Source organism: Eptesicus fuscus, chromosome 5 (assembly GCF_027574615.1).
Source record: "Eptesicus fuscus isolate TK198812 chromosome 5, DD_ASM_mEF_20220401, whole genome shotgun sequence".
Classification (NCBI taxonomy): domain Eukaryota; kingdom Metazoa; phylum Chordata; class Mammalia; order Chiroptera; family Vespertilionidae; genus Eptesicus; species Eptesicus fuscus.
The window spans coordinates 18,791,015-18,815,307 of record NC_072477.1 but is presented as its reverse complement, the minus strand read 5'-3'; the positions used below and the strand labels follow the sequence as shown (position 1 = coordinate 18,815,307).

Here is a 24,293-nt window from a genome sequence, read left to right as displayed (position 1 = left end):
TTTCACTTCAGGTGTAGCTGCATTCTGGAAGATTTTAAATACAAATCACCTGTTGAATACATTGGAATACAAATAAATCTTTCCACTTTGAATGTCTGTTTATTTTTCAAGGAGAAAATTCCCCCAAACTTTAACTGCTATTAAATCTCATGTAACCCACATTTAATAGGAATACCAATTACTCAAAATTGAGGGGTACAATTTAAAATTACCTTGTTTAAAATATCTCTGCCCAGATACACTCTCTTTTATTTTCTTCCCTACATAGTATATAGTACCTTCAGTCTGGGGACTAGAGAAGCAGGCAGAGTAGCTAGTAAAAGCTATATGAGGTGGGCAAAAGTAGGTTTACAGTTGTAATGAATAGATAATACAAGAATAAATAACAATGCAAGGATAAACTCTGTGATTTGCTTGCACACAACTGTAAATCTACGTTTGCCCACTGCATATAATGAAACTTTCAAAATGAATTAGATAAAATGTATTGACTTTATTTAATGTTTTCTAAAGAAATAAAGACCTATGTAGACATAATGGATTCAACACCTTCTTTGTACCTGGCCCTGTGCTCCTGTCCCTTAGAGCCAAGTGTATGGTCTTCTGAAATATTTCCAATGCATAGTAGGCATAGGGGTGTATTGGCCAATTATGTATTTCATCTTTTTTTTCTCAAGTTATGTCCAGAGATATGGCTTTCTATATCTTGAAGATTTAAGCATCATCTTTCTGTGTGGGCTCAGCTATTCACAGAGAGAAAACAAGCTTGCTCTAAGTTCTTTGGCTCTATGAAGTCTTTCTTGTCTTTTAAATTTACATCTCAATTCATTGGTGAGTGAAACCTGACATTCTTTCCCCCATTGCTAGCTGAATTGTCTTAAAGCTTCAGAATCTATCTTGCCAGTTTTTGTCCTTAAATACCATAATTTCTTTTTCCACCCAATTCTTTATAGGGTGTACTTGACCGTTATCTCAAGCATCTTGGGCATCAATCTTTTGAGACAACATAGTTTATTCCTTTATTTGGTGGCACCAAACATTCTTTTGTCTTAAACATATTCAATTTTGGAATTTTACATTATTTCATTTTTTAGGATTTGGATCTTTTTGGAGAATGATGAACAATGAGATAATTCAGGGGGCCTTCCAATTCCCTTCAGGAGCATTATTTATAATGGGTTTTATACCTTGATATTTATATTACTGTGGTGATTACTATTGTGGTTTATATGGGCACTGATGGGAAATGTCATGTTAGGAGCATATGTTACAGAGCTCTTCACTCATCCAATGGGTGGATACTCTCCAAAAGCCAGACTGGTGTACTATGCCTAAATGACGAAAGGATTTTTTAAAAATGTGGGATGAATTTCCTGTATCTTCAAAAAATTCATCTGTATCTAAGATTTTGGGGAAAATTAATAGCTGACTCCTGTTTCCTGTAGGTGGTCACTTACTGTCACTGGCACTTAAAACCGTGTATCAATAGATAAAGGAGGGCACCCATTTCTTTTACTCCTTTGTCATTCTCCTTTATGTGTGAATGAGACTTTTGCATGGAGACTACTAGTGAGAGTCCTGTTGGATCAGTGACACTGGATGGGCTTTGGGTGGGGGTGGGATATGATTCCTTAAATGCTACTAGGTCATGGACACCAGTGTGGCTTTGGCAATTCTGATGCCATGAGCGCTACTTTTAGGAGGGCTCTAATTTTGGCACTTACCACTATCCTTAGGCAAAGGACCTGAGACCCTGTATGCCGGGCAGAAGCTCAACGACAATGAGTGGCACACCGTTCGGGTAGTGCGGAGAGGAAAGAGCCTTAAGTTAACTGTCGACGACGATGTGGCTGAGGGTGAGTATAACTGTAGTGAGATGTGTTGCCCCTTGCTCTCTTAGTCCTCTTGGTCATTCAGTGCTTCAAGGGCTTTTTTCCAAACATGTTATTTGGCTTAATAGAAGTCACATGTCATGTTCTCTGTTGACAAGCTCAAGCAAGGCTAAGAAGATCCTCCTCTGTATTTTCAAAATCCCTTTTCATTGATCTGTATTAAAGAACTTACCAAGTACTGTATTTATATATTGATGGGTCTTTTTCCTTAGGAGTTGAGTATGTGTCTGGAGAATAGATGTAGGGTTCTTCAGATCCTATTATCCAATTATTCAAAAAGCAGTTATCAGTAAACTTCCTCAATATCAGTTTTTTCTCTCAATTCATGCATCAGTCACTCTCTGGTAGAGGGAGATGAATAAATCATAAATTCTGAAAACAATAGGGAAAAGTAAGTACCTCAATCAGTGCATGGTACTTAAAAGGTGCTGAATAATCAGTCATTTATTTAGTCCTTATTAATTGAGTACCTATTCTGTACCAAGTGCTACTTAGGAAGGCACTGAGGATATGGTAATGAACATGTAGGCAAATCCTTGGCCTTGGGGAATTTACATTCTAGGAGGGCAGTGAATGTAAAATTCATTCATTATGAAATAGTGAATGAATCCACACCTAGGTGAAGGACCTTCAGAGCCTCACACAAGCAGTATATATTTCTTGAGAGCTTATTATATGTCAGTAGCATGCTGAGGATTGTAGAGTATAAAACGGAAGATGAGATCCAAATCCTCAATGAATCAGTACAATAAATTAGATATGACTCAGGTATTTGAAAATAAGGCAAGCAATACAATGAACTCCTAATTCATGTGGGTTAGATTATAACTGTCCATCAGAAGAGAAGATTATCAGTTGGGGCTAGAGATTGCAGGAGTGGTTTATGAAGATAGTTCTTCAGGTAGAATTTGATGGGTGAATGTAATTAATGAGGTCTAGGGTGCAAGAGAGGTCACTTTCAAGTGCATCTTAAATGTTGCATCCCATAAATCTACACCCTCTCCTGTTCCACAGCAGTGCACACCTGTTATCTAGGATTCTTGTCCATATGGGAAAAGAAAACTTGGGGCAGCAGGGGTATTACATGGAACACTGTTGGCATCAGGAACTGGATTTTGATGTTAATTCTCTGCAGGATGCTGGAAAGTCATGGACTTTGTTAAATGAAGTCCATGGCCTAAGTCATTTCTGTGATTAGGACCATCATATTGGGATCAGGAGCCCTGGGATTTAATATAGTTATTGTCACTAAAGTGCTTTATGCCTTTGGGATAAGTACACTAAACTTCTTTTTACTCATTTCTTCATTTTTAAACTGGAAATTCCATTATTGCTGAGGTTCTTTCTTAGTATAAAGTTTCTGCAATATTGATCCTATAATTTAATTTTATATTCACAAGCCTGAGCCCTTTTTACTTCTGGAATCAATAATCATAGTAGTGTGCATGTGTGCAGGGGTGTGTGTGTATGTGTGTGTGTGTGTGTGTACATGTGGAGAGAAGGAGAGTCTATGAGTGGAGGAAGAGCGTGAGGCATATATCAGTGCCCAGTTATCATTAAGGACTAAGTTAGCTGTCTTACTCATATCAGCTCCTTTAATCTTCAGTTGTTCTGTAAATTACCTTGAAAGGTTAGTGTTCTTATTGTCATTTTACATAAGGGGAACCTGAAACTTCGAGGGAGCTATGTACATAAGCTCAAAATTAATGTCTGTGTGATTCCACCAAATAAAGCTGCTTGCTGGGCATCATAATCCACCATATGAAAGTGATCTGTCATATAAAGTAGGGATTAGGGTGAGGTGGGGAATACAATTCAGCAGGTAGACTTTGAGATTCACTGTTTCTCCCAAAATGAAGACGGAGCCATAGCGCTATTCCAAGCCTCCCACTTATAGTTCTGTAGGCCGGCAGGGTAACTTAGCCTTGTGTCGGCAAAGAGATGTAAAAATGATTAAAGGTTTAGAACCCACAACCAACCTTAATTAATTATTCAAAAACTCTCCATGAGGTATTAGTGCCTACAGGAGCCTGCAAAGGCGGTTCAGTGACACATGCCTGGCTAACTTCTCTGGGTTTAGCCCAGTAAAGCCAAAAGCAATGCTGTTCGCAGTGTGTTTTGAATACCAGCCACTAGATGGCGACCTCACACCAATCTCTCCAAACTGAGTCTCTTATTTCCTTAAGAAATGCCCTGAAAGCAATAGTCATAAGGAGCCCCAGAACTGAGGGTACATAATGGGTATTGCCTCCCTCAGTCATTATTCCTTTACAGAAACTTTAGAATAAAGGTAATTATGAAGTGTGTTTCCACTTTCCACTAATAATTTAAAAACAGGACTAAACCATGGCACTCCCAAGCCATCCAGTTATTTGATATTTGAAATTAATTAAACTCTTTCATTTTCTGCCTTACCCCCTACTTTGCCGCTGATGGAAAAAAAGCAGCCATAAGGATAAAGAAATCTGGGAGAAGAAAAGAGCCATATTGTGTATGAACTACAGCCTTGGATTGCTTTTCACAGTGATAAGGGGTTAGGGAATTTTAATTTTAGCTCACAGAAGTCATAAAATCAGGCAGTGAAATTAAAATACCACTCAGTCCTCATGTTATTAAGTAGTGTATTATTGGCTTATTTAGTAATCCCTTTCATGCTGTTTAAGGTCTCCCAGGGTGTCAAATTTTCAGCTAGTTTGTAGAAATGATGCAAAGAATAGGTCAGACTCATAAGAAATCAAAAGCAAGGAAATAAATATTCCTCAGCCTGGTGGTTTTCATTTATTATAATATAATATCTTCCTAGAAATGTATTAAGTTCAGTTGACAGTTAATAAGGATTGATTGATTGATTGATTGATTAACCTGGATTTCTATTATCAAGAATAAATTAAAAGACTACCTCCTCAGAATTGGGGCTAATGCCACAGGATTTGACCACACCACCAACTTCCTGCTGGTGCAAAAAGTCACCCTCTTTGTCCACTCTGGTCCATGCTGCTTTCTCCCTCTCCCTCTCTCTCCCCATATTGCATGTAGAGAACCTCACTGTGAAAAGCCATTGGCCCAAGATTTCCATGAGAAAATTCTTCCTCACATTAACAAAATATCAGAGAAAGATTTAGAAAATGTTAGGTTTAACAACACAAAGTGAATGTCTTTATTATTTGACTTATTAGGAGCCTTTAATATGCTAATTCACATTGCTAATCATCAATAATTAAGTATGCAGTGTTTGCCAAATTTATTTGTTTCCAGAACTTTTTTTTTATTAAAGCATTTTACAGCATATGTATGTGGGAAATGTTTCTCCACAATGTACTGTGGAGAAGAGGGTATGGGAGCAGTGGAGCTGGAGGATTGTGGGTACATTGTGTATCCTTTTCTGAGCCTTTGGAAGCCTCTCTTTTCTTCACTTTTCTCTCTGTGTCTGGGAGCCACTGGGAGGTCAAGTTGCCTCTGCTAAGCCATTTCTGTGATTTTTTTTGCCAAGCTGTTGGTGTTGGCCAGGTCTCTCATATGTAGAAATGGTGATAATCCAGACTCTGACTCCACAGTAGATGTCTCTAATACAGCCTCCTTCCCAGGTGCCAGGGATACTTGCTGCCCTCAGGCCCTCTGCTATAGGATATCTAGAAGATGCAAGAAGTGGTTCCTACTTAAAGATCTTGTGTTCTCAGAAGAGAGAGAAAACAACAAGTGACATAATCAGAAAACGAACATATTTCAGACAAAAGGGGAAAATAAATGCTGAAGATTTAGTAACAGCTTACAGTTTGAACAGTAGGCACTGTTCTAAGTACTGTCTATGTCATTGATACATTTAATCCTAATAGTTTCATACCTATTTCACAGATGGGAAACTGAGGCATGGAAAAGTTAGGTAACCCAGGTAGTCTAGCCTCAGAGCCTACATACTCATCCATTATATGTGAATGTCTCATGGGCAGTTACAGCTTGAACTTAGCCAATTTTTCCATGGTTTATGTTCTCCACAAACTGCATCCTCCGGAGAGCTGGTCTGTAAACTCTTGTTGGCCTTCAGTGAAACGTGAAGGTGAAGGCGTGCATAGGGTTTAAGGCAACATAGCTGGGCTAGGGAAGGTGCTGCATATATTGCCTATGGCATTAGGATACTTGGTCTCTGGGAAGAAGTGTGAACTCATCACAGCAGTTCTCACCAGTTAAGTTCCATCTATAGACTTTTATTGGGTAATAATGTAAGGAACCAGTCAAACCTTTACTCTAAAGAGAGTATAGTATGCAAGTTAAGATGTGGGCTTTGGAATTAAATACATCTAAGTTCAATTTGAGGATCTACTATTTACCGCCTGTATAAACTTTGGTTGCACTGCTTGACCTCTCTAAGCTAAGGGTGCACACATCTAAACCTAGATAATGATACCTTCCTACAGTTTTATTGAGATCCTGACATGGATGGTGGTTATGAAGTGCCTAGCACAGTGCCTGGCTAAGGGATATCCACTAGTCTTGGATATCTTTCTCCCCAGTTACTCCTCTTTCCTCTAAAATTTGGAAGCAGCTGCTGTGGAGTGTGCATTCATTCCACATTTAATTGGAAAGGAGTTTTAGTCTACAGATGGCCTTCAGAGAAGATGAATGAAAAGGTTCCTGGTTATTAACCCTTTGCACTCCATTGCTTTTTTCTCGATTCCTTTATTCTACTCGGATTTAATTTTTTAAATACCCCAGATTTTACAAAGCGTGGCAGTAGAATTAAAAACTGGAGTTTCTTTTCATACAAACTTATTTATTTGGATTTTTTTATATTTCAAATTATTGATACATTCAATAACCGTCACACTCGACATCCAAGTACAAAAGGTTAATACTGGTTAGGTAATACACAGATTTTTAAAAATTTGATGTTTAAATTTATACACATTTGAAACTTTAAGCAATGCCTTCAATGCTTTCTCTGGGTAAAATAGTATACTTTTTGGGAACCTGCACCCACATAAAAGTGAGTTTCTTTTAGTGTATGGAGAAGTGAATTTCTTTTCTAATTTGGCCCCACATCACCTCCTCTGCACGTCTCATCAATTTTTTGTGGAAGCTGCTCGTAGACATCCTGAACCCTAAATTAGTCTCTGTCCCTGGACTAAGTGTTCCAATTCCATTGCTAGTTTCCCTTCTATTACTTATCCAAGCCCTTCTTCAATCTCAATCTTATATAATCTTCATGTAAGTTTTTACCTGATTTTCTTACCTTACATAATTTTCTGGCTTTATGAAATTCATATTCTAGTGAGCAGAATTTCCTAACCCCTCAATTTTGGAGGTCAGTTAATCCATAATTTCTTTAAAAGCTCCCAATTGACTTTAAAACGGACTCTTTAGATTCCTTTTGGAACCCCAATCTTTACCAGTGGGCACCCCATTATTACTTTTTGGTTCTCATTGCTGTTTTGTTTGTTCGTGTTTTTTGTGTTTTTTTTTTTTTTTTTTTGTAAAGTAAAACTTAGCATGACCACCAGTGTCATCATGGTTCGGTGTTCCTGTGTCCCCATGGAAACTGGCTATGATTTTCGCCTCCCCATCATTCTCCAGTTCTGATATAAGCAGCTATAGCCCAATTGACCTTGGGTATTTATTTCCATTACTTCATTGTTTCAGAGCACATGAATTTAGGTTAGGCTACAGCTACTTTGCATTTTCATGACCAGTCCAGTTTTCAATACTAAGTAATTTTATGCAGTAATTCTTTTTCCTAGTTATTCAATTGTTAGCAGATTTATGTTGCATTTTGATTTTTGTTCTATTACATTTTATATTTAGTTAACCAACATCATTATTTTGTTTGTGCTTATATTGAGAATGATTTGTAACTAGTTGTCAAAATACCACATAGACGCTCATAAATGCAAATCTGATTTTTGTGTGTATGAGCAATTTTTTTGAATTAGGCCTCAAGTATGCTCCCATAGAGATAAAATTAATATTGAGCATCTGAGGGTGCAATCTACTCGGATTTCCAAGATATTGAAGTTTAAGGGACTCAAAAAAATATGAATGACCCTCTCTTTTTTTGCCACCTGAGTTCTACGCCAATAGAGGAGAAAAATGCACGGCAGGTTGAAATGAAATACAATTTTTATTAATGATAACACTGATATTGAAAGATGTGGTTTATATCTACTGAACTGAGAATTGGATGGAATTGCTCATTTGAACACTAATTCAGGACTGGAGCAGGCAGCATCCACTGAAGCAAGGCTTGCTCCTCCAACACCCATGCTGTGGGTGAATGGGGTAGATTGGGTGCTTTCTGAAGGCAGATTGCTCCCCTAAAGGGAAACAGGAAATGCCAGGGTCTGAGCTCTGCACATAGTTTTGCTTTGCAGATTATCTTTAATCTTTTAGATTATGTCACTCCTTTTTTTTTTTTTTCCTGGAAAGTTATAAAGGAGGGAGGGGATAAAGAGATGCTAGGAGTGTCTTGCTAGCAAGTCTCTTTAATGTAAAAGATAACAGGAGAGGGCAGGCAGAGGGAATTCCTCTTCCCTCCCCTTAAACATTGAGGCATTAAGAATTAACTTGCTAAATTTTAATGACTTATCTTTGTGTGAATGTCCAGGGAGTCACCTTGTACTCTAGCCATACTAATGATGTTTTCCTTAACTTTGTTGTTAAAATTTCCAGTCTCTGTGTATCTTTTTCTGTGTACCTTCTTATTATCCCTGCTTCAGTCACTCACTGAACCCTAAATTAGTCTCTGTCCCTGGACTAAGTGTTCAAATTTCACTGTTAGTTTCCCTTCTATTACGTATCAAAGCCCTTCTTCAATCTCGATCTTATATGATTTTCTGATATGGGTAAACTAGGTGAGGAAAAAGGTCTAATGGTTTTTATTAGCTGGAGATCTTTCCGTTGCAAATATTAGAAGCTCAACTCAAAGGCTTTAAGCACAAAATGGAATTAAAGTCTGTGTTGGCTGGCTGGATTCAGATCTTCAAATGACATCATCCTAGAAAAATTGTTTTTCTCCATTTCATGGTTGTTTTCTATGCCCCAGCTCCTTAGGCAGGTTCAGTCTCTCCCATAATCACATGGCTGCTGGTAATCTAGGCTCCTTCTTACCCCTTCAACAAGCCTTTCTTGCAAAGGCAACTGTTTTGTAAATGTTCTCGCAAAATCCCTGGAGCTGATCACTACTGGACCAGCTTGGGTTGTTGCTAGTGCAGTGGTTCTGAGGGTGGTTTCTAGATCAGCCTTATATGCTTCAATTCAGAACTTGTTAGAAATGCACATTCTCAGGCCTCACCTCAGACTCTTGAATAATAAACTCGGAGGGTAGGGCCCAATGAACTGTGTTTTAGCAACCCTTCCAGGTGATTGAGATGAATGCTAGAGTTCTTAGTCCTTATGTTTTACTCTAAGGCTGGGGGGATAAAATACATTGAGTGGTTCAGTCCAAGTAGCTTGATTACTTCAGAATGGGGTCAGCTTCATCCAGCCCAGATGGTTTAAAAGTAAAGTGGAGAAGGTAGCTTTCAAAAGAAAATCAGGTGTTATTATCAGAAAAAAGCAACAATTGCTGGGAAAATAAAATTAACAGATATTCCACAATAGAAACTTTTCCAGAATTACAGCTATGCACTACTTAATGACAAGTATCTGGTCTAAGGAAGTGGCCTTAGATTATCTTGTTGTTGTGTGAATGTCATGGAGTATACTTATGTAAACCTAGATGGTATGACTTACTATACGCAAGCCTTACTAGTACATAAAGTAGGGACATGAGAAGAAGTGTTCTGATATAGGCACATAGGTTATATGGTACAGCCTATTGTTTCTAGGCTACATGCCTGTATAGTATGTTACTGTACAAACCAACATGAGATTAAATCAAGCACAAGAGAAAATGATGCAATCAAAATATGTATAAACACAAGATGAATGAGGCAGCTGCCAGTGTAACACCACATACTTTTTTATAGCAAACTTTTTTATAAGTAGAAAGAGTACATGCTAGAATGGTGATAAAGAGTATAGTATGGTAAATACATTACCTGATAACATAGTTGTTTATTATCACTATTAAGTATGTCCTGTACATCATTGTATGTGCTATACCTTTATATGACTGGCAGAGTAGTAAGTTTGTTTATACTAGCATCACTTGTTTATACCAGCATCGCCACAGTCATGTGAGTAATGCATTATGCTATGATGTTACCATGGCTACAATATAACTAGGCAATAGTTTTCAGCTTCATTATAATTTTATGGGATCATTGTTGTATATGCAGTCTGTTGTTAACCAAAATGCCATTATGTGGTGCATGTCTGTACTAGCTACTGAATCATTAGGTGGTGAATTATTTGGCAGTGAATAACTAAGGTTTGTTTGTTGTGTCTTTATAAGGATTAGGAGAAAAAAAGAGTTTTCTTCTTATAGTATATACCAGGACCCATTTTTTTCCTGAATGAAGAAAACGAGTAGTTTTATCCTTTGAGTTACCCATTGTCTTGTATTTTTTCATATATGATGGGGCATCTGAGCAGCTGGATGACAACATGGGATGCAGGGTATGTAACTTGGGCTGGAGTAACCAGCTCCCCCACTGAGGCCACGTCAAGTATATAGTGTATTGAGTATTTTGTTTTCTGGAACTGACTTAAAAAAGCAATTGTGTGTGTGTGTGTGTGTGTGTGTGTGTGTGTGTGTGTGTGTGTGTGTGTTGGGGGGGAGGGGAGTTAGACCTAAAAGATATATTAAAGGTGCTATGACAAAACATGATAGCTTTTCTTGTTGGTATCTCATTTATGATTTTCACAGGTACAATGCTGGGAGATCACACCCGCTTGGAATTCCACAATATTGAAACTGGTATCATGACCGAGAAACGTTACATCTCCGTTGTCCCCTCCAGTTTCATTGGCCACTTGCAGAGCCTCATGTTTAATGGCCTGCTCTACATTGATTTGTGCAAAAATGGCGACATTGACTACTGTGAACTGAAGGCTCGTTTTGGACTGAGGAACATTATCGCTGACCCTGTCACCTTCAAGACCAAGAGCAGCTACCTGAGCCTGGCCACCCTGCAGGCCTACACTTCCATGCACCTCTTCTTCCAGTTCAAGACCACCTCAGCCGATGGCTTCATTCTCTTCAATAGTGGGGATGGCAATGACTTCATTGCTGTTGAGCTAGTCAAGGGGTAAGTAGAGGGGATCATATAGCTTATACTAAATACCTCAACACAAGACTTACATAAAGTAGAGACATGAGAAAAAGTGTCCTGATACATGCTCTCATCCTCATTAATTAATATATTTATGTGATGATTAGGGCTAGAAGGAAGAGAATACGTTTATTTAAAGTCTTCTACTAACTCAATACTATCAGACTTTTTTACTATGAAATGTAGCCTTTAAACCTATGAAAAAAACCTCATATTTGCAAAAGAAGAATAGGGGGTACATTTATAGGAAGAAATAAAATAAATACTAGTATATTTTCAGTACTATCATGAGAACATAAATGTAAATTTTAAGAAGTCTGTTCTATCTTCAAGACATTTTACTACCATGTGATGGAAAATAGTCAAAACAAAAGCAAAGCCAGAACAAAACCCCCAAAACAGACCCATGATTGACTGTGAATTTAAATGTCGCTCCCTAGTATTTTGGAGTATACCACCTGCACTACTTCCTGACTCTAATTTTTCCAGGTAGTTTTAAAGAAGTAGATTCTGTGAGTATCAAACAATAGTAAAGTCTGATAGAATAGGACCTGACTCCTAAATTATTAGGATACAAGAAGCTTTAATTATTCCTGTGTGATGCCAGTATAACATGGGTGATTTGAAGGCTCAGATGTCACTATGCACACATTGCCATTAAATGACTTCAGGAAATCTCAAGTCATCGGTGGGTTGTTTCCCTCCTAGGTACATCCACTACGTGTTTGACCTGGGGAATGGCCCCAATGTGATCAAGGGCAACAGTGACCGCCCCCTGAATGACAACCAGTGGCACAACGTCGTCATCACCCGGGACAACAGTAACACTCACAGCCTGAAAGTGGACACGAAAGTGGTCACTCAGGTTATCAATGGTGCCAAAAATCTGGATTTGAAAGGTAAACGTTATAGAGAAATTTATCCTTGTTAGAACATTTCTTACCATTGAAAGGCTGTTTCCAGAGGCAAACTACAGTTTACGAGCACTCTGTGTTTTTATTCATTATGCACATTCTTTTTTAATGACATTGAATTATAGTATAAGGTAATATATTCAGTGTTTACTTAGACCACTCCTCAAGGAATGGCTCATTTTCTCAGGGCACCTTGCAGGCTAAGTGATGAGGAGATAAATGGCAAAATGAGAAGAGACCCTTATACAGATGAGGAAATCCAGGTTTTGGAACTTCACTTGAATGATTTTGTCTGGGAGGACTTTGGTAAATTTTTTTTACACAGCTTCTATATACGTTTTTTTTTTTTTTTTGTTTGTTTGTTTTGTTTTTAAGATGAGGATAGTAATTGTTGCTAAATTTTTGGGCTGTTAAGAAGTTTGATGGAATAATGTCTGTAAAACCCTCATTATCACATCCGTAATAGGAACGTGAAAAGCATTCAATAAATGGTTTTGTTGAAATGTTAAGCTTTATTATAAAAATTAGAGGCCCAGTGCACAAAATTCATGCACGGGGTTGAGGGGTCCCTCAGTTTGGCCTGTACCCTTTCGAAATCTGGGACCCCTTGGGCGGATCAAGCCTAAACTGGCAGTCAGACATTCCTCTTGCAATCTGGGACTACTGGCCCCTAACTGCTCATCTGCCTGCCTGATTGCCCCTAACCACTCTGCCTGCCTGATCACCCCTAACCACTTGCTAGGGGGCAGCTGGCCAAGGTAAGGGGCCATGGTTGTTCTGGTCTCTGGTTGTTCTGGTCATTCCACTGTTTTGGTTGCTAGGCTTTTATTATATAGGATAGTAACAGTACCTACCTCCTAGACTGTATGTGGTGATTAATGTGAGATGATGTCTAAAAAATTAATGACATATAAGAAATGTTAGTTTTCTCTTTGTACAATGTAGAAACTCTGGTAATTATTTTGATTATGCTGTTTTTCTCCCCCAGCTCTATTACCATTATCTAAATAAATGGCCTATGGTACATTGGCTTTAGTTGACCAGGTTTCCAATCCTTGACTCATTTGCTTTTACTACCTGCTTTCCTTTTCAGGTGACCTGTACATGGCGGGTCTGGCCCAAGGCATGTATAGCAACCTTCCAAAGCTTGTGGCCTCCCGGGATGGCTTTCAGGGCTGTCTGGCATCAGTGGACCTGAATGGGCGTCTGCCAGACCTCATCAATGATGCCCTCCATCGCAGCGGACAGATCGAGCGTGGCTGTGAAGGTACAGCCTTCTTTCTTGTTAAGCAGTAGCCTTGTTGCAAGCACCGAGCCTCTTTGCTGCCTTGGCTAGTACCTCCTTCCTCAGTTGGCCAGTCCTCTCTTAATCCCCATCCACTGTCCAACATTGCATCACCATCAGTGTCCTCTGTCATTGCTTAGTATGTGAAGACATGTGCCACCTGCTTCAGGAATGTATGTTGGCCGATGTCTTTCCAGTGTCACATACCTGCTGATTGAGGACCTTTTCTGGCATTGACATCAGGCTTCTCCTGACTCATGCCTTTGCTTCCAGCATGGCTGAAAGGGCATCAGGGACCTTTATTTATACTTTACTACATGGGAAGGTAAAAACTACAGACTTTTTACATCCTATGGATGTCACCATTAATAAAATGCTTCCTATGTTGCTAATGGTGACTACATTAGCAGGAGATAGGAAAATGATGTCAGAATGCCATAATGATGGAAGGAAACTAACATTTATTGAGTACTTACTAGATGTCAGGCTTTGTTAAGCAGAGCCTTGGTGTGGTGTGGTGGAACAGCTTTGACATTGAAAGGATTTAGATTGAGGTCCAGATAGTAGTTCTTCTTAGCTGTGTGACCTTTAACAAGTTACATAACCTTTCTGATCTACATCTTCCTCACCTGTAAAATGAGGCAATAAACTCACCTTGGAAGCTAACATCCATAAATCATATATATATAATGACTGGTATATACCTCGTGAGTACTCAGTAAATGGTAGGGTTATTATTTACAAGTATTATTTCATGTGAGACATATAATAATATTGCATGCTCACCAGTGCAGCACAACAAACCATGCTCAGCCTGTTTCTGTAGGTGATCCACTGTCTCTTCATATACTCAACTGTACAGGTCTTTATGAGTCCAACAGTTCTTTGCTATATGTAAAAACAAGCTAGTTCTAGCCAGCAGAGGGCAGCAGTGAATATTTTTAGCTTCTAGAAGCTCTGGGTAGGCTGAAAAGGTGACTCTTACCTAACTGGACAGGCAAAGAGGATGTCTGACCTGTCACAAGGATCTATGTGTTCTTTTGTCTGGTTGAGCTTCATGGTCCTTTGTGCAATATATTGTGTTTTCTTGTATTCCTCATTAATTTACCATAGCGATTTTCAATCTTTTTCATCACACAACACACATAAACTAATTACTAAAATTCTGTGGCATTCCAAAACATGTTTTATATATTGTTTGCCTACGTGACAAAAAGAATAGGTATAAATTTGATTCATTCATACCAGATGGCTATTGTTGTGTTGGCTGTTGTCATTTTTCTGATTTGACAATCTAAGGGAAAAGCGGCCAGTGTCCTTGACTAAGTTGCACGTTTTAAAAAATCTTATGGCACACTGGTTGAAAATCGCTGATTTACTACATCAAACCTGCTCCTTCATCTCCTGTGTTCAACTTCATTTATCGCTCTATTCTTAACCAGCTTTCAGCTGGGTTTGCTTGCCACCTTAAAGCACAGTTTTATAAAAGCTTCCCATCAGCTCCCCAGGCTGATTTGTAGTGTGGAAGTTGTTTCTCCTTCCCTGAGAGTCAGTTGCCCATGAGGCATTGATAATAAAACTGATTGTTCCTGTAACCCACTGTAGTTCCCTTAGCTAGGAATATCTCAAGTTCTGTGGGCCAAATATGGTATATGCGTACATGCGGGACAGAAAGTTGGGAATCACCATGTACCTAAAGTAGACACTTGGCTTTCTTCGCCTGGGAATGCACAATTTCAGTTAACTCAAGAATTTTTGTCTTATTGCCTGCTTTTAGTGCTTTTGGGTGTTAAAAGGCAATCCTGAGATAGATGCAGCATTTGGAAATTAAATTGGGTATATTAAGTTAGAATATTGTGGAATGGCAGTCATTCCAATGATCCTGGAATAATTCATCATATCAAGTTAAATCATATAATAAAAGCACATATTGAAAAGCATAAGGCATGCTTCAAATGTTAAATATTTTACCATGCTATCAGTTCCTAATTTTTGAAAGTTAACAGGAATCACCCATTTTAACTCTACAGCAATATGCCTCATATAAATATAATTAGTCACATATGTAATTTTAAATTTTCTTGTAGCTACATTTTTAAAAGGTAGAAAGTAACAGGTAAAATTCATTTTAATTTTATATTTTATTTAACATAACTCAACATATCCAAAATATTATCATTTTAGCTTATAGTCAATACAAAATTATGAAAGCATTTTGCTATTTTTTCATATTAAGCCTTGAAAGTTGAGTGTGGGTTTTATACTAGTAACCCCCCTCAATTCAGACCACACACCTTTGAAATGCTCAGTAGTCATGTGTCTGTGGCCACTGTATTGGAAGCACATTTCTATTAAATATAAAAATCAAAGTGTGAGGATGTAAAGCTGTAGTACTAGATTAAAAAGAAGTCTGAATGAACTTTTATAAAAGGGGATTAAAACGCATAGCATAAAGGGAGGAAAGGTCCCAGTTAAGAAAGTTTTAAGGAAAGCAGTATGAGCATTAATGAAAGGAACTTGCCCATTAGATTGGAGAAAATGTCCCTATCCTTACCTACAGCTCTATGTGCAGTTCGATGTGACTCAACCCATGCATTATGGTGAGTTCTGACCTTCCTCTGAGTATGGGTGATTGTTCAGAGCTGAATATTGTGACTTGATGGCTTTACCATCTGAATCTGTGGCAAGTCCCTTGGGCCTAATAGCACTGCACTCTATTGTCATGGAGATAATTGCGATGGTTACCCATGGCACATTATGACTGCCTTGCTGGGTGGGATGAAGTGGAGGATGAGAGCTGAGGGAAGAAGGTCCTTGTTTATTGTACACAGATGACTTGGATAATTAGCCTAAGGGCTGGGAAAAATGGCCAAAAAGTGGGTTAAGGCATAAATTGCTGTCATTGGAAATTTGCACCATTGTGAATAAACCTATCTAAGAGATCCCAGGAGCTCTTTAGGGTGCCATAGAAGATGATGGGGAGGGGAATCAAGGGCACAGAACCTTGGAGAGACTAAAAAGGAGTGTTATTGTCATTCTGAATCTCTGTATAGAGTATGGGGCCCTCAAGAAAGCCTTTGAGTATTGGACAGTATGGGAGACAATTGACTTATTTTTATGTATAGAATAGGAAACAGATAGGGAATGAGGAGTCATCCCTAAAATTAAAGACCCGAATCTCTTCAACACGGGGAAATACGTTTTATTTTTACATATCTGGGGTACGCAGCCCAGGATATATCATATGTTCTTGTCAGAGTCATTGATAGTGGCACTTCAAGATGCTTAATTGGTAAATGTATTATTTTTTCTAACTCAAAAGAGTTCAAAATTATTTTTAAAACAGGTTAATTCACTGCTCACTGACACTCAATTGTTTATACTAAGAAAACAACATCTGGAATTAGGTTTCGAATTTAAGTCTCTAATATATGTAGGTGTATAATTTAGATTAAGTGCAATTTCTGGACCTCTCTTAGCCAACATCTAACAGTGACTTGCATTTTGGTCTAGGGGTTTTATAATGTCTTATTCAAAATTAGGAACTAGATAATAATGTCTCATTCAATACTCAGCTGGTAAATCTCTCTTTCCCTCTGGGGCCAGCTTTGCTACAGAGGCATATACTAGTTAAGAATGCAACTCCACAATCACAGATGGGAAAACCCTGAGAGAAACACCATGCTTAATTTTGAGACTAGCATGAATAATGTAAAAGGGCATGGTTTTGTGCCTTTTTGTGTACAGCAGTTTGCATTTGGCTATATTGCTATACATTAAACAAATCGAGCTCTTTGGTGGCCCCAAATCATCTTGATACAAATGCCCAGTTATAGGGCTACATTCCTTGGTGGCATTTTCAGTAGGTTGTGTCGAGTGCTTCCAGCAACTCTTCCATGCTTTAGTCCTACATGTTTCAGAATTATTTCTGTGGGCTCTGTGCACATGTGTGTTTCAGTCTGACCATGTACTACCCTTATTCTTTGATGTTTATCCTGACCGATGAAGAATCATTTTTCTGGACCATATGCCTGGGGGTTGGCTGTCTGGATGGGGGAAGGCTCTTGTGACTTCTGCTTGTGCTTTGTCTAGTCCAGTGTCCCCCTGCTCCTGCTCTGCTAACATGGCTCTGACAAGGCCTGCTCCGCCCTGTTCTGTGCATCCCCTGTCTGTGCTGTCTCTGGAGAACCTGTAGAGCATTTCAATTGTCTGTTTGAGTGATGTTGGTTATGCCAATTGTATTCTCATTTCTGTAATGTTACCCTGGTTTACTCTATTTTTTACTAACCTCTGGTTATTGTTTCCACCTTTCCTGTTCTTTCGCTAACAAAGTTGCGTTGACCAAAGCTGACCTGCAAGGTAGAGAAGGTTCTTGTTCCCATTATCCCTTTGGACTGAAAGATGCCCTGTGTAACCTTTGGTATCTTTTCCTGGGAGGCCTTCAAGCTGTCACACCTCTTGGACAGCAGCAGTTGTGGGAGGGGGCTGAACTCTGTGTTCTTTCAAAAGAGTGGCAGAAAACCCAGATCAATGCATGAAAAATAGCAACAAAGGCAAGACCTCCAGGGGATGAGAATATGATTCTGTTTCAGGGGACCAAAGAGGTTTGACAGCACCCCATATTGTGACTACCCACCAACATATTAATCCACTTCTAGAAGTGATGAAACGCCTCTCCAAGTAGTTGCCATGGAGGGGTTGTCTTATTTGTTCACTATAGATAGAAGGCAGCACTTATAAAAAGGAAAAGGGGAAAAAAAGGCCACTTGTTCTTAATATATTATTTTTTGGGTCAGGGAGGTCATTTATCAGAGCAGAACTTTTGAATGCTTGGGCCTTATGGAAGAGAATGTCATTTTCTCTGAACTAATTTTTAAGGAAATAATTTTAGGCATTTGGGAGATATTAATATCATTAAAGCATTCTAGAGATTTATATTTCCTATCAGGGATTTTGGTTGAGCACTTTAATTTCCTGTTTTGTAATCTAATGTAAAAAGTATCCTTGGGGAAGAAGAGGATCTGTGGGTTTTATCCTGAACACCCTTTAAATGCTTTCATAGGAGATCTCAGTGAATCGACTGCAGAAATGCTCCTTCTACCATTCAAAGCGGCAGCTTTCAAAGTCAGTAATGGTCCACCAGTCCTCTCACATCAGGCTGCTTTGATGCAGAATAGCAAGCCAGGAGCAGGCATTGGAGGTATTTTCTGGTTGCTAATCATACAGGAGATTGAGCTTTAGATGGTCTCTGTAGAGTTTGCAGTCAGCAAATATTGTTAGAAATTATGAAGACAAAGCTAGCTTTAAAAAATTACTTTTCCCCTAAAGATCATTTACTTTGCTGTGACTTGTTATACTTCATTCAGGTGGCCAGTACAAGTGTCTATTTCTTGAGTGGACATCAACTAATAAGGCCTTTCTCTAGTCATCATGGTAACTTTCTTTCCTTCATCCTCTGTTAGCAGAATTACATTTATGCCAATATGTAATAAAATTGATGAGAAGAATGTGCTGGATTAGTACTTTGAAGTCCAATGTAGCTATAGAATAGCTTTTATTTTTAAAGTATGCAGGGCCCTTTCAGTTATACTGAAGGGTGTTATGTTTAGACATTCTGTTCAATGGTTAAAGTAGGTCTACATATCACTGTGGAAATGGAGGGGAGGGAGATGGGGGCAGGATTTGATCTACCGTAGGAGACAATCTAAGGTTGCCATAGCTTCTCATGAACATATTTATTAAATAAAACTAGACAACTGTATCCCCTTGTAGACTTTAAAATTCTCCATTGTAAAAATTATGTGCATTTTAAGTCCCCAGAACCTAGCACAGGTCTTCTTACATAGGGACTTCATATGTAGAAAAATGATCTGAAAGTTCCCATTCAAAAGAAAAAAAAAAACATTTGTGGGAATCAATACATAGAACTATTTGATTTATATGCCTACTGTACAATGTGCAGTTACAGATTTGGGGGCATAATAGTTTGGAGTATCTTCACTTTCCCATTTGTAGAAACAGTCTAGTCATTTGGATGGTTTTTATGTTATTACTCCATTGACCCAAACTCGCTTCCATTCTTGGAGTGATTTGACTGTCTGTGGTAGGAGCTGTTATTCTTTGTAATTATTTTGGGTCATCTTATTAGTACTCTTTCCTTATATTATGGCAAAAGGGCTTTAGGATACAAATGCCTTTACTGTTTTATTTTCCTGACATTTGGGGTATGGAATGATACTTATGCTGGTTTACTCAGTGACCTGTGGGCACAGATATTATTAATTACCCTTAAGTGTTAAGGGTGCGTAAAAAACATCAGGTGAAGAAAGAAACTAGACAGACTAAAATATACAGGCAAATGGTATTCAGAAGGAAATAGAAAGATGGAGTCTAGAAAGTGGAATCATTATTCTGGATAAGTCAACAGCTTGTATCTTCTTCTTATTGTGTTTTTGGGGTGGTGGGTGTTTTTTTTTTTTAAGTTATTCAGTTTATTTTAACTTCTGCAGTGATTCTGTTGTTGAATTTAACAGGGACTGGGCTACTCCCATGAGTACTTAGCTAGGTACTAGATTTACAGATGGGACACAGTCTCTGACTTCAGATAAATCAGTAGACCATCAGCCAGTAATGACACTGCAGAGTGTGAACTGCTCTGCCGGAATGGATGTGGAGTACACTGTGGAGCCTCGAGGAGTACTGTTGGACGGTGTACACCGCTGGTTGTCAAGGTGGGTGATCCGGAGATTTTCCCAGGCATAGTTTGAGCTGAGACTGAAGGACAGCCTGTGTTAGGTGGATTGGAGGTAGATGCACATTCAAGAGGTTGCCTGGTTGGAAATCTACAAGAAGCTTAATTTGGCTAAAATAATGTGCATATAAGAATGTGATCAAAGATGAAACTGGAGGGGTAAGAGGAAGACAGGTGATGACAGGCTTTTGTGTAAGGCATTTGACAAGACACTGTAAGGAGGACAAAGACTTGGATTTGATTTTTGTTTTATCAAGATCACTCCCAGCAGGGGACAAAATAGATGAGCAGGACAGGGACCAGAAACAGAGCAGAGTTAGGAGGGAAGTAGCATATTTCAAGACAGAGGAAAGAGGCATGAGCCTAATGCCTGTGACTTTAACTGGCTAAGAAGGTAAACGTGTTTCCCTCTCAAGTCAAACCTCTGAAGAATGAGGAATAAAATGAGCTTTTTCTCCTGTTTCTTTTTCCGCCCACCCCACAGTGTTACTCTGTTTCATAGCAGATACATTTATACGGTATGACAAAAAGGCTTCAAGGAAAAAAAGATTTCAAGGGAATGAAATATCTGCCTTCAGGATAGGAGAGGGAGTAGGTACTCCCTTGAGGGAAGTGGGAAGTGTTTCATTGCTGAGAAGTGTAGTCCCTTGAATCTCAGAGTCCCTTGAATAGAATGACAATATCTATGGACCTTTCAGAAGTAATTTTCTAATTCCTATTTATTTGCAAGATGGTATTCCTGGAGAGGAAAAGATTCAATAAAAGTCTGTCCATATGAGAAAGGAAGTGCACAACTATAAAATAAGTATTGTTTGACCTATTGAGGTAGATGACCCATAAACTATAAGAAATAGAAGAATAGCTCTTACTGGGTTAGGTGATTGATCAGAATATCCTCTTCCTGCTTTCCATTATAATTCCCCTAGCAAGTTTTATTTCTGGAGTTGCATGGCTTATTTTCTGGAAATGTATGTTGCCCCTCTGCCCAGATGGTAGCTAGGTGGTGGGGTTGGGCGTTAGGGATTGATTAGATCTGGTTCTAAGTGCTGTGTATCTTGAGTAAGTCAATAAATGTATTGGGTTTGGATGCCTTGAAAACATGAAGATTCATTCAACTCATTTTAGATAAGAGTTGGGCAAACACATCTGTAGGTAAAGAGAATTTTAATTTTCCAACTTTCTTTATTGTGAAGTCTATAGTTCCCAACTTCATTTTCTCCAAAGCAAAGGGCTGCATTTTATGTAATAATAAAATGTAGCATGTGGCCTAATAGAAATTAGTTCCTCAGAATGGTTTTCTTTATGGGAAATGATAATTAAATGGAATGACCTCAGTGGTTCCTGTCTCTTATCCCTCAACATTGTATAACAGGTTTCTCACAGGAGAACTGTGTAATTATGACCTACTACCTTAATCTGTCTTGTTTCTAGACTATGGACTGCCTATACATAGAACTAAAATGGGTGGAGAGAGCTTGATTTTCCCTCCCAACAGTACCCTTAATTGAGGGTCTATTCATGGTAGGCACATGCTAAATAAAGGCTTGGCTAATTGTATGTCCATTATGACCACAACCTTATATGGTAGACACTATCACCATTTTGTGGATGACTTTGTAAGCTTTTCATATACTATCTTATTCAATACTCACATCATGTGAGGTAGTAATAATTTCTATCTTTATTAAATAGATGAGGAAACAGGTTCTGAGGATTTAGGGAGCTAGCCCAAGGTCACATTGCTATTAAGTGCCAAAGCTGGATTTTAAAGCCTGTGACCTTTCCCAACTGTGCCATGTGATGACTCTGGATTTGCCTATTTCCAAATCAGAAACAGTGCCCAGATGACCAGAAAGTGCCTGAGAGTGTCTTCCAAGCTGATCTTATGGTAGAAGTTTCATATCAATTATATTTCACTACAAGTTCTAGATGATATTTGCACAATTTTATTAAAGCAAAATATTTTAAATTAAATGTCTTTTTGTTGAGCTTGGCATTTGAAACCCATTTTCTCTCTTTCATAAATATATGCATTTTTACCTCAACACGCTGCTATGTCAGTGCTGAGAAAAAAAGGAAACGCAGAAAAGTAGGCCTCAGTTTAGATATTCTAAAGCAGCATTGAATTCTAAGGGCCTGTTCATGGTTTTAAAAGGAAGGAATGATCTAATCATTTGACTTTCATGAAAGACCCAGGCACCTTCTGAATATAGGCTGGTTTGAACAAAATGGCCTTATGATGACAGCCATTCTCTTACCTTCACAAATACCCTGTCAGGGACAGACATCAACTCCTACCCCTCCATGGCCATGGAGGCATCATGTGTGGTTAAATAGCTTCACTCACAAAGTGTAACTATACGGTGCAATTCATTGGCCATCACAGGCAGTGCTGGCACCAGCAGAGGAATTTTCAGATATTTTGCAAGCTGGTTGAGGTCGAATAACATGAATTCGCTTGAAATTGGCTATGGTGGGAGTATTTTACGCTACAGATCAAGTTACAGAAATATTACAGATCAGCCTTTGTTATTATTTCTTTTTTCTGGAAGCGAGTTCTGGTTGTTTGGTATTCACCAGCACAGGACCCATCAAAAGCCATTGGAGATAAAGACCTCATAAGGGCCTCATGATTTCAACCAGTTTCCATGCACATCTTGACTTATTTATTCCTAATGTGTGATGAGAGGGCTGACGTGAGAACAGGGGTTTTATTGAAACGCCCCATGTATTAGATTGTGTTAGTCTTTTTCACTCATCATCCTAACCAAGTGACTTTTCTGACCCCTCTTTTGAAAAGAGGAACTGTAAGCACCTGAGCATGTTTGACCAGAGCAGTGTCAATGCCATTGGAGCATTCGCCAGGCATAGATCCTTGCCTTTGGAATAGAAAGGGAAGATCTTGGGAACACAGCCACTTTGCTTTTCTGCCAATGAAATTGTATAACATTTAGGACCCTGTTCTTCAGCTTTGCTTAATCTTCTTTAAAATGGAAAATGGAACATTCACTTCTCAGTTGTCTCTCTCTATATGAAGAAAGACACTTGACACATTTAAGGATAATTGCTTTCTTATTTTAAAATTAAATGGACATAAATTGGTTTTTTGTCAATTAAAAAGGAATGGATGTTATATTATCTGTAAATTACTCTCTTCAGAAAAGCCAAGAGAATCTACCACTGTAAATGTAGAAATACTTCTGAGAACTACAGTAGTAGTTTTGCTGAAGGGACCAAGACATGTAGCTAAGTAAGTAGGTGATTTCTAATGTCACATATACCCTCCCTGAAGCTTCAACACTTTTAATTCTTATATTTTAACAATAGAGAGTACCGATTGCTCAGGAAGCTGGTAGGGGCCTTTCACAGGTACACATACACACAGATACACAAATGCATATATCTATATGTATTCATCTTCCTCCTTCTATTCTTTCTTTTCCCTTCTTCCCACCCAATTTCTGCTCACTCATTCTCTCTCTAGGAAAAAGTGTACATTTTAAAAAGTAGAAGTGGAAATGTGTATGCACTTATTAGGAGTGAGAAATAAAGTTGAAGGTAGAAGATGAGAACTCTTTAGACAATCTATGGCATCTCTCACAAGGCTCCTTCTCATGGCAGTTGTGCTTTGTATGGGGTGGGCAAACCCTTTGGTTGGCACAAAGCTCTACTATGATAATGCTTCACATTCAGGTTTCACTCATAGATTCTAAGCTCTTTGACAAACAACGGATGCTTTGAGATTAAACATGATGGATCTTGCTAAGTGAACCCCACCTGGTGCCTACTACTGGTCTACCAGCCTTGGGGATTTAGGATAAATGGACAAAGGGAATCAGACCAGGTGTGTCACTCCTAGGCTTCCCACTCACCAAGCCTACCTCCTCAATATGGCTAAGACCAGCTGGTGCTGGCTTAGCAATATTTATCAATTTTAAAGAGGGATGTTTGAGCCTAGGTTTGCTTAAGTCTTACTTGGCACTAACAGAAGGAAAATACACTCCAATACCAATGTCCTGTGCTTCAGGCAATACTTCTATCTCAAGGACCTAAAAGCAATAAAAGATACTCTGTCAACTTGTGATTTTCTAGACCATGAAGAGGAGTTGACTAAATCAGTTTGCATGAACTGCAAAGGTGGATTTCAGCAGTAACAGGCATGAAATGACTGTCTGGGACAGTTCTTAAAGACCAAACAATCGTACATTCAAGCAGAATGATGGGAAAGTCGTGGCAGCCCTCAGA

At 38.7% G+C, this 24,293-nt stretch overlaps 1 protein-coding gene and 1 long non-coding RNA gene across 7 annotated transcripts in view; one reads left to right on the top strand and one right to left on the bottom strand.

Annotated features, from left to right (window-relative positions):
* NRXN3 (neurexin 3) overlaps positions 1 to 24,293 on the top strand; it is a 1,497,182-nt gene that overhangs the window by 633,320 nt on the left and 839,569 nt on the right. For all 5 annotated transcript variants that reach the window (XM_054715858.1, XM_054715857.1, XM_054715860.1 and 2 more), the window contains 4 exons: positions 1,737 to 1,856; positions 10,693 to 11,074; positions 11,807 to 11,997; positions 13,106 to 13,279. In XM_054715858.1, the coding sequence (XP_054571833.1) occupies positions 1,737 to 1,856; positions 10,693 to 11,074; positions 11,807 to 11,997; positions 13,106 to 13,279 (867 nt within the window). The remainder of the gene's footprint in view (positions 1 to 1,736; positions 1,857 to 10,692; positions 11,075 to 11,806; positions 11,998 to 13,105; positions 13,280 to 24,293) is intronic.
* LOC129149107 (uncharacterized) lies at positions 5,149 to 15,965 on the bottom strand. 2 transcript variants are annotated; one of them, XR_008556059.1, is made up of 5 exons: positions 15,852 to 15,965; positions 12,867 to 12,904; positions 10,941 to 11,063; positions 9,175 to 9,400; positions 5,149 to 5,521 (listed from the first exon to the last, which is right to left on the bottom strand). It is a non-coding gene; the product is annotated as an uncharacterized LOC129149107 (long non-coding RNA). The 2 variants fall into 2 exon arrangements; XR_008556058.1 differs by lacking the exon at positions 15,852 to 15,965 and adding an exon at positions 13,774 to 13,920.